The sequence below is a fragment of the Spinacia oleracea genome, chromosome 3 (genome assembly GCF_020520425.1).
Source record: "Spinacia oleracea cultivar Varoflay chromosome 3, BTI_SOV_V1, whole genome shotgun sequence".
In the NCBI taxonomy this organism is placed as follows: domain Eukaryota; kingdom Viridiplantae; phylum Streptophyta; class Magnoliopsida; order Caryophyllales; family Amaranthaceae; genus Spinacia; species Spinacia oleracea.
The window spans coordinates 26,244,222-26,261,728 of NC_079489.1; the positions used below are offsets into that span (position 1 = coordinate 26,244,222).

Genomic DNA, 17,507 nt, shown 5'->3' on the forward strand with positions numbered 1-17,507 from the left:
ACATGCATAATTCAATGTTTATTAAGCATTTTATTCAAGTTATGTGTTCCGGCAGGTGTGAATAAAATGATTCCAAGATCCTAAAATCATTGAAGAACTAAGCACAGTTTGTCGACTTAATCCTAGAACATCTTAGGTAAGCAAAAGCCTTTTGCTAATAGTCTAGAAACTATTCTTGGTTGATAGGTACGTCTAAGAACTTATTAGGTAAACCTATCGAATTTGCCACGACATAAAAGGACTCCTTACTTATATCGTTGAGTTTCACCAAAACTAACATGTACTCACAATTATTTGTGTACCTTGCCCCTTTAGGACCAATAAGTAACACCTCGCTGAGCGAAAACTATTACTAGATTGATGTAAAGGATATCCAAGCAAGTGTATATTTTGGCATGGCACCTTTTAACTCAATTTTTTTTTTAAGTTTGGAACTTAAGGCTCTTACTATGTTGGTTAGATTTTAAGTGAACTAAAATCCTTAATCATGCAACATAATTAAGCTTATGATCTCATGCATTTTAAGACATATTTAAAGCAATAAATAACTTAAAACATGCATAAGATATTTGTGATCTAGTATGGCCCGACTTCATCTTGAAGCTTTGACTTCAAAGTCCGTCTTGAAAATCTCCGTGGGAGGCACCATTTTCTTCAAATAGGATAAGCTATAACTAATTACAACTATTTGATGGTACGCAGACCATATTTGAATTGAAAAATAACTTTGGTGCTTTAGACCAATTACATTCAAATTAATGGTACGCAGACCATATTTTCTATCCTATTTGGGCCATACTAGTCACTTCATAACCTGCAAAACAGTACATATACAATATATACCATTCACCCATTCATTATCATGAATGGCCCACATAGCTGGTTAGTAAAACACATTATGCATCACGTAAACATTTGCAGCAATTAATCAAGGTCACCAATAATCTACCAATTATTCAGTCCTTATTAATTCTAATCGAGTTGTTTTAACCTTAAGGATTTGTAGACCTAATCAAGAGTTTATGACTAAAAAGCGCTCCCACTCAAACCAATAAATTCATATGCTTTACTAATTTTAAACATAAAATTGTATTTCTAGTCTAACCGGAAACATACAAATTTAATTAAAATTTAAAGCTCATATAAATTTATAATTGAATCCAAAAATTTAATTTAATTTCAGTCGCATTTAAATTAATTCATGATTTTAATTTTAGTAAAATAATTAGAATAAATTCCATTTATTATAATTATAATATTCAAAATTAAAATCCAAGAAATTAATTCAAATTATTAATTTTAAAATTAATTAAAATTACGTGAACTGAAATTTTCAAATTAAACATTCAAAACGATCTAATCGAAACACAAACACCCTACGCGTTGCACGCCCATGGGCCGTACGCACACAGCCATTGCTGGCCATGTGCGCGCAGCCCATGCGCTCGTAGCATAGCTGCTGCTGTCCCAACGCAAGCCTCCGCACAGCGCCCCATCGCACGCGAGCTATCGCTCGCAGTGCGCGCGCGAGATCGCTCGCTGGGCGCGCTGGCTCGCTCGCTGGCGCGCGAGATCGCTCGCTGGCGCGCGAGATCGCTCGCTGGTGCGCGCGAGCCATCGCTCGCTGGCGCGCGAGATCGCTCGCTGGTGCGCGCGAGCCATCGCTCGCTGGCGCGCGAGATCGCTCGCTGGCGCGCGAGATCGCTCGCTGCGCGCGCGCGAGCCATCGCTCGCTGGTGCGCGACATCGCTCGCTGGGCGGGCGACGTCGCGCGCTGTGCGCGCGAGTGATGCTGTGCGCAGCGCTCGTGGCACGCGAGCTTGCGCTCGCTGCGCGCGAGGCTGCGCGCACTTGTGCGAGGCAGCGCGCGTTGTGGCGCAGCTCGCTTGCTGCCCACACGCGACTGCCTTGGCTCGCCCTTCGCCCATGCCCATTCGTTCATTGCTCGTGGCACACGACACAAGGCAGGGCTGCTGCCTTGTGCTCGTGCACTACGCCCTTGCTCATTGCATTCGTGCCGCACGGGCGACGAGCTCCCTTGCTCGTCGTCGCATGCCCGCATTATACAACACCCCTTAAGGGTAACACGAAGCGTCCATTGCTTCGTGCGTGCAAGTTATTTGAACGAATCGCATAAAAAATTTAAAATTTATATTTAAAATTAATGACAAATTAATAAATATTATTAATTTCATAATTTTAGGGCGAAAAATCGAAAATTTATTATCCAATTGATTTCCGATTGATATGGATTCAAGTCTAGGTCATAAAAATTTAAAATTTATCGTAAATTTACAATTTTTATGGTGGTTTTTAATCATAGGTTTCTAATTAAATTACAATTAATTATGAAAATCAAATTAATTCTAAATTATTCTAATTTTCAACAAATTAATCATAATTACAAATTAGATTGCATAATTAACAAGACTAGGCATTCAAACTTGTTAAACATATGCAGTAGGTCAATCAAAAATTCAAGATTTATCAACAGGAATCGCAAATATTTAATTTAACATCTTAAATTTACGAAATTTTGCATCCGAAAAACTAAAACCTTCGAAAAGTCATAGTTAGGCTTCGAATTTGAGAATTCTGGGTTCGGCAGAAAAATACTACTTTTGTCAAAATTTTAGAATGCCTTTTACATGCGAAATTGACACAAAAATCACTCAATTCGGATGAGTAATGAAGAAACTGCCGAAAAAACTGCGTACATATAATTAAATAAACGCAATTTGCAATTAATTAACAATTACGAAAATTAATCACCCCTTTTAATTCTTGCAAATTTGTAATATTTAACCATGTTCATGCAATTTAGATTATGAAAATAATAAGGGGCTCGTGATACCACTGTTAGGTTATGATACATATGACATTTACATAAATCATGCGGAAACAACCATTAACCCAGGAATCATATTATTTACACATAATCATATAGCATAATTAGATGCATACTCTTTGTTGCGTGCCCTCCCTAGCTGCGCCCGAACCGAACAAGAACAAGTCTTTTAGGACTCCAAGTGTCGTCCCTCCGTAGATAGTCCACAGCACGTCCGGATCCGCCTTAAGATTGACCAACTAGAATCGCCCTTAAGGTACTAGAAAATTTCGGCACTTTTGAGCAAGATGTGTGTTTGATTTTCTCTCAAAAAACTCACTTTTGAATACTTTGAAACTTGTGTATAAATTATGACCCCTAGGCCTTTATTTATAGAGTTATGGAAAAGGAATCGTAATCCTAGTAGGATGCGAATTAATTGGAATTAGAATCCTACATGAATTCTATTTAATTAATTTATCCAATTAGGAATAGACATTTAATCATACACTGACTCTTGCAGATTCAGGAATCACGCATGAGCACAAACTCACACACACACGGCAGCCACAAGGACTGCCCATGCGTGCGAGCTGCAGCCCACGCAGCAAGGCCCACGCATCCGTGGCCTTGGCGCGCGCTGGGCTTGTGGCGTGCGTGCTTGCTGGGCGACGGCCTGGCTTCGTGCTGGGCCTTCGTCCGGCAGGCCTCGTCCGACGCTAATTCGTACGATACGCTTCCGATTAAATTTCCATTTCCGGAATCTATTTCCGATACGAACAATATTTAATATTTCCGATTCCGGAATTAATTTCCGTTTCGAACAAATATTTAATATTTCCGTTTCCGGAATTATTTTCCGATTCCGGCAATATTTCCGATTCTGACAATATTTCCGTTTCCGGCAATATTTCCGATTCTGGTAATATTTCCATTTCCAATAATATTTTCCGATACGTACCATGTTTCCGTTTCCGGTAACATCTACGACTTGGATAATATTCATATTTCCGATACGATCCATATTTCCGTTTCCGGCAATATCATCGTTTCCGGAGTATTCATTTCTTGCCTGTGACGATCTTAGCTCCCACTGAAACCAAGATCCGTCGGTTCCGAATATTCATAGATGGAGTATTTAATGCCATTAAATACTTGATCCGTTTACGTACTATTTGTGTGACCCTACGGGTTCAGTCAAGAGTAAGTTGTGGATTAATATCATTAATTCCACTTGAACTGAAGCGGCCTCTAGCTAGGCATTCAGCTCACTTGATCTCACTGAATTATTAACTTGTTAATTAATACTGAACCGCATTTATTAGACTTAACATAGAATGCATACTTGGACCAAGGGCATTATTTCCTTCAGCCGCGACCTCTTCCGTCCTGGTCGTGATTTATCTATCGGAACATTTTGAAGGAAATAATGCCATTGGTCCAAGTATGCATTCAATGCTAAGTCTAATAAATGCGGTTCAGTATTAATTAATTATACAAGTTAATAATTCAGTGAGATCAAGTGAACTGTATGCCTAGCTAGAGGCCGCTTCAGTTCAAGTGGAATTAATAATATTAATCGACAGCTTACTCTTGACTGGACCCGTAGGGTCACACAAATAGTACGTAAACGAATCAAGTATTTAAGTGAATTAAATACTCCATTTATGGATATTCGGAAACGACGGATCTCGGTTCTAGTAGGAGCTGAAATCGTCAAAAGGCAAATTATGAATACTCCGAAAACGATGATATTGCTGGAAACAGAAATATGGATCGTATCGGAAACATAAATATTATCCAAGTCGTAGATTTTGCCAGAAACGGAAACATGGTACGTATCAGAAAATATTATCGGAAATGGAAATATTACCAGAATTGGAAATATTGCCGGAAACGGAAATATTGTCGGAATCGGAAAATAATTTCGAAATCGGAAATATTAAATATTTGTTCGAAACGGAAATTAATTCCGGAATCGGAAATATTAAATATTGTTCGAATCGGAAATGAATTCCGGAATCGAAAAATTAATCGGAAGCGCGTCGTACGAAATAAACATCGGACGAGCTTGCTAGACGCAAGGCCCAGCACGAAGCCAGGCATGCACCTAGCAAAGCCAGCGTACAGCAAGGCAAGCAATCAGCCCGCCAAGGCACGCAGGCCCAACCAAGCAGCACGCAAGGCCAGGCCCAGCGAGCAAGGCAAGGATGGCGTGCCCAAGCATGGGCTGCAGCGCTACTGGGTCGAGCTCTCCGCGCGCGCGCGCCCAACGCCCTTCGTGGGTTGTGAGTGTGTGTGCGTTGAGTTCGTGCATGCGTCGAATCCTTAACCGTTTAGGATTAGTTCGATTAAAGATTATTTTCCTAAAACTGCTAGAGTTAGTTGTTGAATTAAACACTAACTTAATAGATTTAATTAGTATCTAATTCTAATAAGATTAGGCTAATTGAATCCTAGTAGGTTTCTAGTTCCGATATTCCTACCCTATAAATAGGTGATGGCAATCACAATTTATAATACATCAAAAAGTATTCATATAGTTTTAAGTTAAAAACTAAAGTTAATAATTTGCCACAAATTATAACCGAATAACATAATACCTTAGGTTGAATTCTAGTTAATTAAATCTAAGGCGGATCCGAACGTGCTGTGGACTATCTACTGAGGGACGACACTTGGAGTCCTAAACTTGTTCTTCTTCGGTTCGGGAGCATCTAGGGAAGGCACGCTTCGAATGTATGCATCCTAAATTATGCTAATTGTTATGTGGCAATTAATTTGGATTCCTGGCTTTATGGTTTTTCCGCATGAAATATATATGTTTTATATTTGTCATAACCTAACACATTTTGCCTCTTCCCCTATTTTATCCGTCGCGCCCGCGATGCTTCTTCCCGGTCACGGCCACCAATTATGCGACTCTTATTTTGACGGAGTATGTTGCGAACTCTAAACCCTCATTTTCTAGAGAAAAAAACTCTCATTTTTGTATTGTTTTGCCTTAGAGAAAGAATATGCGAACTCAAATCAAACTCTCATTTTCTAGAGAGCGAAACTCTCATTTTCTAGAGAGAGAAAGTGATAGAAACTTGTTGAATGCTTGGATTTTGAAGAATCTAAGAAGAAAACTTGAAGATTTGGAGACTCGTTGCAATATCAATCAAAATTTCTTACTCTATCTCTTGTTTTATTGTTTATTTTACTTATTTTTTTATTGTTTCACTTTTATTTACTTGTTTGTCTTAGATTAGTATTGATTTCACGTTATTAGTTGCAATATATTTGTTCTTGCTATTTAGAATGATTTGTGAGTAGTTGTTTTACTTGGGAATGGGTTGAAGCCATCGATGAGCATAGAACCTATAAATTGAACATGTGGTTTTCACTTGGGATGAATTTGGTTCATTGAATTGGTATTTCATGAATGCTTGCGTGATTGACATCATAAAGGCATTATTTTGGTACCCTTACTAAAGGATAGAAAGATAAAGTTAAGGGGTTGCCTCAAATCGACCATTAGACTTGGAGGACCATGAAAATAGAGACTACATAGTCTAGGGGACCTTATTTGATTCGTATATTTATCATGTCTATGGATATTCTTAGTTGAATGCCTTAGCCATGAATATAGGACTTTGGTTGGACATTAGGCCAATCTAACTAGCTTGAAAGAGTAGTTAGAGTACCCTTGGATGAACGATTCCCCTTAATTGACCCTCATCGTATCTTTCTCATTTTGATTGCTTGGTTTGTGAAAATGATTTGATTGGTGGATATCCCTTTCCAAAGGCCATTTTTTAAATGTTGTTCGTTTTAACCAGAACAATCATCACCCCAAAAAGCGACTTGGCCTAGCTTATCATATGTCAATATTTTAACGATGTTCCCCTTACTCCTTGTGGATCGACCCTTGCTTGCCCTTTCTACCTATTAGAGAGACCAAGTTAGGTTTATTATTTTTGGTAAGCTTGATGATGACCTTATCAATCCCTGATCCTCTTAATGGTCATAAATTCATAGAAGTTAGAGAAAACGGTAAGTTCCCTGGCATATGCATAAACCATCATATGTCTATGGATATTTCGAAGGGATTCGTAAACATTTTGGGAAAAAGCCAGTGGTTAAAGGGACGGACGATCAAGATTTGTTCTACAACGCCACAAAAAATGGGTAAGAGTCCCGACATCCTAAACGCCCTATTTTCTCCCGATTAGACAGATGCTCAAGAATGGAGCTTATTGGGGTATGTAAGGCATGGGGAAAAGAAATAGCGAAAAATCATGTTCCCTCTAATCCTATTCATGAGTCATATTTGTATAGGGTATTTTAGGCGCATTTAGGTTGCATTATTAGGCATTTATATCATTTTAGTTGCATTTAGGGTCACATTTGCATAAGTTATCGTTGTCGTACTCTATTACACCCCGTTTGTGTTTTCTTTGATGTTTCAGGTGATGTTACGGTCATTTGGATTCTTTCGGAGTGTTATGAGTTGATTTGGATGATGAACGGATGGAATGTTAACTCGAGTATCATTACATGTCTCTAGGGATAATTTTGAGTCAACAACGAAGCTAAACGCTATTTTTCTAAGCATCAAAAAGGACAAGCGATCACTCTTTTGATGATATCTCAAGTTCTACATGTCGAAATGAGACGATTTTGATTGGGCTAGAAACTAGGCTTCAAGATCTTTCCAACGACAGGTCACACGTCCCTATAGGCATCGTAGAACAAGAGTTATGACATAAACAAGGTGGCTCGACTATCCGATTCACCCGCAGCCCAAAACGATGGCCCGAATCTTCCCCTTGGGCGCGAAAACCAGCGACCCACCAGAGGGCCCGCTGGTTTCTACGCCCAACCGACTTCCGCACGAAATTGTGTGCGTTCGTTTCATGATCGTCCAATTAAATCATAGCTTATGTAATTGTTATTTTTTCCTATTTTGTTTAGAATTTAGGAAGCATATAAATATTTCAAGGGAATTAATTTATTTTCCTTATGCTTTTATTTCCCTAATGTTTTAATCCCTTAGGATTCCCTTAGAATTTTTCTTTTTCACGTTATTTTCTATTCTTTCTTTTCCATTGTTGAACCCTAGCTTTCAATTTTCAATTCATCAATCTAAGGTATTTTTCATAATTTCTTGTGCTTTAATTCTTTCTTATTATTTTCGTTTCTTAGATTAATTCGTCATTTGATTATGAATCTCGTTTTTATTATTTATTTCATACTTGTTAATTCAATTATGAGCGAGTAGTTGCATTAAAGTTCGTTAATTTATAGACTATTGCTTGAGTAATATTCCAATTGATTTGTTTTAATTGTTGATTCATGTAATTGGCCAATATCGTGGCCGGATTGATTATCTAGCTAATAGGAATTAGAATTGAAAGATCACATTCTTAGAGGCTTGGTGCAATTGGCAATTCTGATTATGTTAGCGACTGTACTGCATATGTTGGATTGAAAGTGTTAAGACCCGACCGTAGGGTTAACATGTACTTTAATTACTCAGCTTAGTTTATTCATTTCTGGATTGATTTGTGTTCTTGGATTGGTATAAGCATGGTGAACCAAAGAGATGCCCTAGACCTTTAATTCATTGTCAAATTCAACATTTATATTATTGCTTTAGTTTCATTAGTTTATAAACCAAAATCAACTTTCGTTTATTGAAATAGTATACAATAATTGGGCAAAAACTAATAGAACTTGTCTCTCTGTGGGATCGACCCGTATTTGCTAAGTATCTGCTAACAACAGACACCGTGCACTTGCGGTATCACTTTTTAACTCATCAAGAAAAAAAATAATCAAGCACCACTAAACTCAAAAGTTAGAACCGTTAGTATAATCAAACACACAAAAAAATAGAAAAATAAATACGATTAACGAAAGAGAAAACTAATCTAAAATTAAAATAAAATCAAAATATGAATTCAAGTGAACTCAAAAGAATATAATCGTTAGTGACAATTAAACGCACAAAAAGAATAAACAAATAAATAAATAAATAAATACGATTAATGAAACTAATCGAAAAAATGAAAAATTTATGAATTCAAGTGAACTCAAAGGAAAATATTTTTGTGCTTTTGTTGTTTCTATTTTTTTCCATTTTTTTCCTATAAATTAACCAAATGAAAAATAATAAATTAAAATAGAAAATAAATACATTAAAATAGAAATAAATGAAAAAATTTAAATGATGGAGAGTTAGAAATCGGGTTGCCTCCCGATAAGCGCTCGTTTTAAGTCATTAGCTTGACTCCAAACCTCAAAAATCAAGCGTCGATAGGTGGATCGAAGAGATAGTCTCCAATTTTCCAATAAACGCTCCTTCAACGTATAACTTCAAACGTTGGTCGTTCGCTTTGAACTTGGTGCCATCGAGCACTGAACATCTTGCTCCAACTGTTGGACTAGCATCAACTGCATCACCAGGATCATCATCACCTGCAAACACTTTCAAACCAAGTGCATGATTTGAAGAGTTTCTAGAATAAGAATGAGGCAAATTAGCATTAGAGGCAATCAAAGAACAAGACACTTCATGCATTGGACTTTATATCACATGAGATAAGCTAAATGTCACCTTGTCATCCCCTACATTCAAGGTTAGCTTCCCTTTCTTAACATCAATAACTGCCCCTGCAGTATGAAGGAATGTCCTTCCTAAGATTATTGGAATCTGGTTGTCCTCTGCTATGTCAAACACAACAAAGTCTACAGGAATATAGAATTTACCTACTCTCACGGGGACGTCTTCTAAAACACCTAAGGGGTATTTAATAGAATGGTCGGCCATTTGAAGAGTAATAGTGGTACATTTTAATTCACCCATGTTCAACTTTTTGTAAATAAAGAGGGGAATGACGGACACACTAACACCTAAATCACATAGAGCCTTATCAATGAATAAAGCACCTATATGACAAGGGATGGAGAAACTACCGGGGTCCTTTAGTTTAGGAGGAGACTTGTTTTGTAACATAGCACTACACCCCTCAGTTAGAGCCACTCTCTCTACACCACCAAGATCCCTTTTCTTAGTGATTAATTCCTTTAAATATTTTGCATACATAGGAATTTGTGATATTAAATCAGTGAAAGGAATCGTTACCTCAAGATTCTTGACAATAGCCAAGAACTTACCGAACTGTTGATCAACCTTTGTTTTCTGCATTCGATGAGGAAATGGTAGTGTAGGTGCAAAAGGGGGAGAATCAGTAACCTTCTCCTTGCCGCTTTCCTTCTTATCTAATTCATTCTCAACACCCGGGGTTTCAACCCCTACATCTACAGTCTTTCTTTCAATATATGCCTTTTCACCAGACTGATGATCACCCTTTGACTTATATTGTCGATGAGGAAAAGGCAATCGAGGAACAAAAGGGCGAGAATCATTAATAGCTTCCTCCTTGACTCTTTCCTTCTTTCTTCTAGCCTCCTCTCTCCCCTTTTCGAGATCCGTAAAATCAGGAGGTATCGAGGGGGCATCATATGTAATACCACTCCGAATAACTATGGCACAAGCACTCTCTCTAGTGTGATCTTGAGATGAAGTAGATTGCCCTGGAAGTTTTCCCGGTTGCCTTTTTGACAAAGTATCAGCGAGTTGAGCAACTTGGTTCTCCAACATTCTATTTTGATTCTTCAACTCCTATGCTCTCGTCGTGGTTCTTTTGAGCAATCTCTGAGGTCTTCTGCATATTCGCTATGAGCTTATACAAATCACTCATGTTAGGCTATGGAGTGGCATTGCTCTACGGAGGTTGTTGCTGATAGCCTTGGTACGAGGGTCTATTAAACCCCGAGGGAGCATTATGTGAGGCTCCTTGTGGAAATGGAGGCCTAGTAACATGTGCCTGAGGTGGATGGAACTGTGGTTGTGACCATTGTTTCTGGGGTTGAGGATTTTGAGCATTGTTGCTTCGATATGAGAAATTTGGATGATTCCTCCAACCTGGATTGTACGAGTTGGAATATGGGTCATCGGGTTGCCTCTGTTGAAAAGCATTCACTTGCTCCATTCGCGTGGTATCCTGCAGACTATAAGAGAACTCATGACCAAAGTGACCATGGATTCCACATACTTCGCAGTAAGAAGTTGTCACTGGAGCTAGACATAGCATTGATACTCATTGGGGGAGTACCAGACTGAGGGGCCTTCAAAGCATCGATCTTTAGGTTCAAGGTTGCCACTTGTGTGGACAATAGAGCATAAGAATCAACGTCCATCTTTCCCCTTTTAGATGTGGTTCTGGTGCTGCTATAGTGATTGGCAGCAAGATTGGCAAGGAAATCATAACCTACATCCACTTCCTTGTCAAGAAAAACACCCCCAACAGCAGAATCAACCGTGTTCTTTGTTTCATCTTGCAAACCATGGTAGAAAATCTGAACCAAGAACCATTTTTCGATATTGTGATGCGGACATGACCGCTGCAATGCCTTGAATCTATCCCAGGCTTCTCGGAGTGACTCTTCATGTTCTTGCGTGAATGTAGTCAACTTGTGCCTTATTTCAGCAGTCTTGGTGGGCGGAAAGAATTCTTCCAGAAAGGCCTGTGAAATAACACTCCACTCTATCTCCTTGACATCGTTCAACCATGTTTGAGCCTTATCACGAAGGCTAAAGCCAAACAACATAACCTTCAATTGGTCTTGAGTAACCCCTTGATGTTTGATAGTGCCACATAGTTGGTTGAACCTTTGCAGATGGTTGGTGGGTTCCTCAGATGGATGACCACCATATTGATTTTGTGAGACCATGGAGATTAGAGCTGGCTTGATCTCAAAGTTGACAGCTTCGATAGTTGGCATCGTAAGCCCAGTCGGAACACTGCTCGAGGAAGGCACCCCATATGATTTCAGGGATTTAGACATCGTGCGACTCGGTGGAGTCTGTGAGTCTTGGGACCCTGACCGCTTCTTCTTCAGTTGTTTCTTTTTTAGTTGTCGAAGAGTCTTACCAAGATCGGGATCGGGAGGAACCAAGGTACCCGTTCTAGCAGACCTGGGCATAAACAACAGACAAGAAAACACGGTAAAATTTGCCTCAATTGGAACAAAAAGTTCCAATGAGACAATGGAAACAGTTCAAATAATCAAACTAAAACTAAATCTAGCCGTCTCCCCGGCAACGGCGCCAAAAACTTGATGAGTTAAAAAGTGATACCGCAAGTGCACGGTGTCTGTTGTTAGCAGATACTTAGCAAATACGGGTCGATCCCACAGGGAGACAAGTTCGATCTATTAGTTTTTGCCCAATTATTGTAAACTATTTCAATAAACGAAAGTTGATTTTGGTTTATAAACTAATGAAACTAAAGCAATAGTATAAATGTTTAATTTGACAATGAATTAAAGGTCTAGGGCATCTGTTCGGTTCACCATGCTTATACCAATCCAAGAACACAAATCAATCCAGAAATGAATAAACTAAGCTGAGTAATTAAAGTACATGTTAATCCTACGGTCGGGTCTTAACACTTTCAATCCAACATATGAAGTACGGTCGCTAACATAATCAGAATTGCCAATTGCACCAAGCCTCTAAGAATGTGATCTTTCAATTCTAATTCCTATTAGCTAGATAATCAATCCACGATATTGGCCAATTACATGAATCAACAATTAAAACAAATCAATTGGAATTACTCAAGCAATAGTCTATAAATTAATTTAACAAACTTTAATGCATAACAATCATGGTATAAACATGGCTTCCCTTACTTAGCCCTAGAATAAAACTACTCACTCATAATTGAATTAAAAAGCATGAAATAAATAATAAAAATGAGATTCATAATCAAAGGACGAATTAATCTAAGAAACGAAAATAATAAGAAAGAATTAAAGCAAAAGAAATTATGAAAAATACCTTAGATTGATGAATTGAAAATTGAAAGTTAGGGTTCAACAATGGAAAAGAAAGAATAGAAAATAACGTGAAAAAGAAAAGTTCTAAGGGAATCCTAAGGGATTAAAACATTAGGGAAATAAAAGCATAAGGGAAATAACTTAATTCCCTTGAAATATTTATATGCTTCCTAAATTCTAAACAAAATAGGAAAAAATAACAATTACATAAGATATGATTTAATTGGACGATCACGAAGCGAAAACACACGATTTCACGCGGAAGTCAGTTGGGCGCAGAAACCAGCGGGCCCGCTGGTGGGTCGCTGGTTTTCGCGCCCAAGGGGAAGATTCGGGCCATCGTTTTGGGCTGCGGGCGAATCGGATAGTCGAGCCACCTTGTTTGTGTCATAACTCTTGTTCTACGATGCCTATAGGGACGTGTGACCTGTCGTTGGAAAGCTCTTGAAGCCTAATTTCTAGCTCAATCAAAATCGTCTCATTCCGACATGTAGAACTTGAGATATCATCAAAAGAGTGAACGCTTGTCCGTTTTGATGCGTAGAAAAATAGCGTTTAGCTTCGTTGTTGACTCAAAATTATCCCTAGAGACATGTAATGATACTCGAGTCAACATTCCATCCGTTCATCATCCAAATCAACTCATAACACTCCGAAAGCATCCAAATAACCGTAACATCACCTGAAACATCAAAGTAAACACAAACGGGGCGTAATAGAGTACGATAACGATAACTTATGCAAATGTGACCATAAATGCAACTAAAATGATATAAATACCTAATAATGCAACCTAATGAAGGAAATAATGCCCTTGGTCCAAGTATGCATTCTATGTTAAGTCTAATAAATGCGGTTCAGTATTAATTAACAAGTTAATAATTCAGTGAGATCAAGTGAGCTGAATGCCTAGCTAGAGGCCGCTTCAGTTCAAGTGGAATTAATGATATTAATCCACAGCTTACTCTTGACTGAACCCGTAGGGTCACACAAATAGTACGTAAACGGATCAAGTATTTAATGGCATTAAATACTCCATCTATGAATATTCGGAACCGACGGATCTTGGTTTCAGTGGGAGCTAAGATCGTCACAGGCAAGAAATGAATACTCCGGAAACGATGATATTGCCGGAAACGGAAATATGGATCGTATCGGAAATATGAATATTATCCAAGTCGTAGATGTTGCCGGAAACGGAAACATGGTACGTATCGGAAAATATTATTGGAAATGGAAATATTACCAGAATCGGAAATATTGCCGGAAACGGAAATATTGTCAGAATCGGAAATATTGCCGGAATCGGAAAATAATTCCGGAAACGGAAATATTAAATATTTGTTCGAAACGGAAATTAATTCCGGAATCGGAAATATTAAATATTGTTCGTATCGGAAATAGATTCCGGAAATGGAAATTTAATCGGAAGCGTATCGTACGAATTAGCATCGGACGAGGCCTGCCGGACGAAGGCCCAGCACGAAGCCAGGCCGTCGCCCAGCAAGCACGCACGCCACAAGCCCAGCGCGCGCCAAGGCCACGGATGCGTGGGCCTTGCTGCGTGGGATGCAGCTCGCACGCATGGGCAGTCCTTGTGGCTGCCGTGTGTGTGTGAGTTTGTGCTCATGCGTGATTCCTGAATCTGCAAGAGTCAGTGTATGATTAAATGTCTATTCCTAATTGGATAAATTAATTAAATAGAATTCATGTAGGATTCTAATTCCAATTAATTCGTATCCTACTAGGATTACGATTCCTTTTCCATAACTCTATAAATAAAGGCCTAGGGGTCATAATTTATATACAAGTTTCAAAGTATTCAAAAGTGAGTTTTTTGAGAGAAAATTAAAACACATCTTGCTCATAAAAGTGCCGAATTTTCTAGTACCTTAAGGGCGATTCTAGTTGGTCAATCTTAAGGCGGATCCGGACGTGCTGTGGACTATCTACGGAGGGACGACATTTGGAGTCCTAAAAGACTTGTTCTTGTTCGGTTCGGGCGCAGCTAGGGAGGGCACGCAACAAAGAGTATGCATCTAATTATGCTATATGATTATGTGTAAATAATATGATTCCTGGGTTAATGGTTGTTTCCGCATGATTTATGTAAATGTCATATGTATCATAACCTAACAGTGGTATCACGAGCCCCTTATTATTTTCATAATCTAAATTGCATGAACATGGTTAAATATTACAAATTTGCAAGAATTAAAAGGGGTGATTAATTTTCGTAATTGTTAATTAATTGCAAATTGCGTTTATTTAATTATATGTACGCAGTTTTTCGGCAGTTTCTTCGTTACTCATCCAAATCGAGTGATTTTTGTGTCAATTCCGCATGTAAAAGGCATTCTAAAATTTTGACAAAAATAGTATTTTTCTGCCGAACCCAGAATTCTCAAATTCGAAGCCTAACTATGACTTTTCGAAGGTTTTAGTTTTTCGGATGCAAAATTTCGTAAATTTAAGATGTTAAATTAAATATTTGCGATTCCTGTTGATAAATCTTGAATTTTTGATTGACCTACTGCATATGTTTAACAAGTTTGAATGCCTAGTCTTGTTAATTATGCAATCTAATTTGTAATTATGATTAATTTGTTGAAAATTAGAATAATTTAGAATTAATTTGATTTTCATAATTAATTGTAATTTAATTAGAAACCTATGATTAAAAACCACCATAAAAATTGTAAATTTACGATAAATTTTAAATTTTTATGACCTAGACTTGAATCCATAACAATCGGAAATCAATTGGATAATAAATTTTCGATTTTTCGCCCTAAAATTATGAAATTAATAATATTTATTAATTTGTCATTAATTTTAAATATAAATTTTAAATTTTCTTGCGATTCGTTCAAATAACTTGCACGCACGAAGCAATGGACGCTTCGTGTTACCCTTAAGGGGTGTTGTATAATGCGGGCATGCGACGACGAGCAAGGGAGCTCGTCGCCCGTGCGGCACGAATGCAATGAGCAAGGGCGTAGTGCACGAGCGCAAGGCAGCAGCCCTGCCTTGTGTCGTGTGCCACGAGCAATGAACGTATGGGCATGGGCGAGGGGCGAGCCAAGGCAGTCGCGTGTGGGCAGCAAGCGAGCTGCGCCACAACGCGCGCTGCCTCGCACAAGTGCGCGCAGCCTCGCGCGCAGCGAGCGCAAGCTCGCGTGCCACGAGCGCTGCGCCCAGCACTGCTCGCGCGCGCAGCGCGCGATGTCGCTCGCCCAGCGAGCGATGTCGCGCACCAGCGAGCGATGGCTCGCGCCAGCGAGCGATGGCTCGCGCGCGCAGCGCGCGATGTCGCTCGCCCAGCGAGCGATGTCGCGCCCCAGCGAGCGATGGCTCGCGCGCGCAGCGAGCGAGCCAGCGCGCCCAGCGAGCGATCTCGCGCGCGCACTGCGAGCGATAGCTCGCGTGCGATGGGACGCTGTGCGGAGGCTTGCGTTGGGACAGCAGCAGCTATGCTACGAGCGCATGGGCTGCGCGCACATGGCCAGCAATGGCTGTGTGCGTACGGCCCATGGGCGTGCAACGCGTAGGGTGTTTGCGTTACGATTAGATCGTTTTGAATGTTTAATTTGAAAATTTCAGTTCACGTAATTTTAATTAATTTTAAAATTAATAATTTGAATTAATTTCTTGGATTTTAATTTTGAATATTATAATTATAATAAATGGAATTTATTCTAATTATTTTACTAAAATTAAAATCATGAATTAATTTAAATGCGACTGAAATTAAATTAAATTTTTGGATTCAATTATAAATTTATATGAGCTTTAAATTTTAATTAAATTTGTATGTTTCCGGTTAGACTAGAAATACAATTTTATGTTTAAAATTAGTAAAGCATATGAATTTATTGGTTTGAGTGGGAGCGCTTTTTAGTCATAAACTCTTGATTAGGTCTACAAATCCTTAAGGTTAAAACAACTCGATTAGAATTAATAAGGACTGAATAATTGGTAGATTATTGGTGACCTTGATTAATTACTGCAAATGTTTACGTGATGCATAATGTGTTTTACTAACCAGCTATGTGGGCCATTCATGATAATGAATGGGTGAATGGTATATATTGTATATGTACTGTTTTGCAGGTTATGAAGTGACTAGTATGGCCCAAATAGGATAGAAAATATGGTCTGCGTACCATTAATTTGAATGTAATTGGTCTAAAGTACCAAAGTTATTTTTCAATTCAAATATGGTCTGCGAACCATCAAATAGTTGTAATTAGTTATAGCTTATCCTATTTGAAGAAAATGGTGCCTCCCACGGAGATTTTCAAGACGGACTTTGAAGTCAAAGCTTCAAGATGAAGTCGGGCCATACTAGATCACAAATATCTTATGCATGTTTTAAGTTATTTATTGTTTTAAATATGTCTTAAAATGCATGAGATCATAAGCTTGATTATGTTGCATGATTAAGGATTTTAGTTCACTTAAAATCTAACCAACATAGTAAGAGCCTTAAGTTCCAAACTTAAAAATTGAGTTAAAAGGTGCCATGCCAAAATAAACACTTGCTTGGATATCCTTTACATCAATCTAGTAATAGTTTTCGCTCAGCGAGGTGTTACTTATTGGTCCTAAAGGGGCAAGGTACACAAATAATTGTGAGTACATGTTAGTTTTGGTGAAACTCAACGATATAAGTAAGGAGTCCTTTTATGTCGTGGCAAATTCGATAGGTTTACCTAATAAGTTCTTAGACGTACCTATCAACCAAGAATAGTTTCTAGACTATTAGCAAAAGGCTTTTGCTTAC

At 38.6% G+C, this 17,507-nt stretch overlaps 1 protein-coding gene and 1 non-coding gene across 2 annotated transcripts; one reads left to right on the forward strand and one right to left on the reverse strand.

Moving 5' to 3' along the window:
* Positions 1-9,401: 9,401 nt before the first annotated feature.
* Positions 9,402-10,478, reverse strand: LOC110791399 (uncharacterized). Its single transcript, XM_021996140.1, has one exon. The coding sequence runs from the start codon at positions 10,476-10,478 to the stop codon at positions 9,402-9,404; it is 1,077 nt and encodes a 358-aa protein (XP_021851832.1).
* A 780-nt stretch (positions 10,479-11,258) lies between these two features.
* On the forward strand, positions 11,259-11,364 carry LOC130471162 (small nucleolar RNA R71). The gene has a single exon (XR_008931825.1). It is a non-coding gene; the product is annotated as a small nucleolar RNA R71 (small nucleolar RNA).
* Positions 11,365-17,507: the final 6,143 nt, after the last annotated feature.

What these genes read in the sequence shown, in the direction of transcription:
- LOC110791399 (XM_021996140.1), bottom strand. Translation starts at nt 10,478, where the DNA reads ATGTTGGAGAACCAAGTTGCTCAACTCGCTGATACTTTGTCAAAAAGG.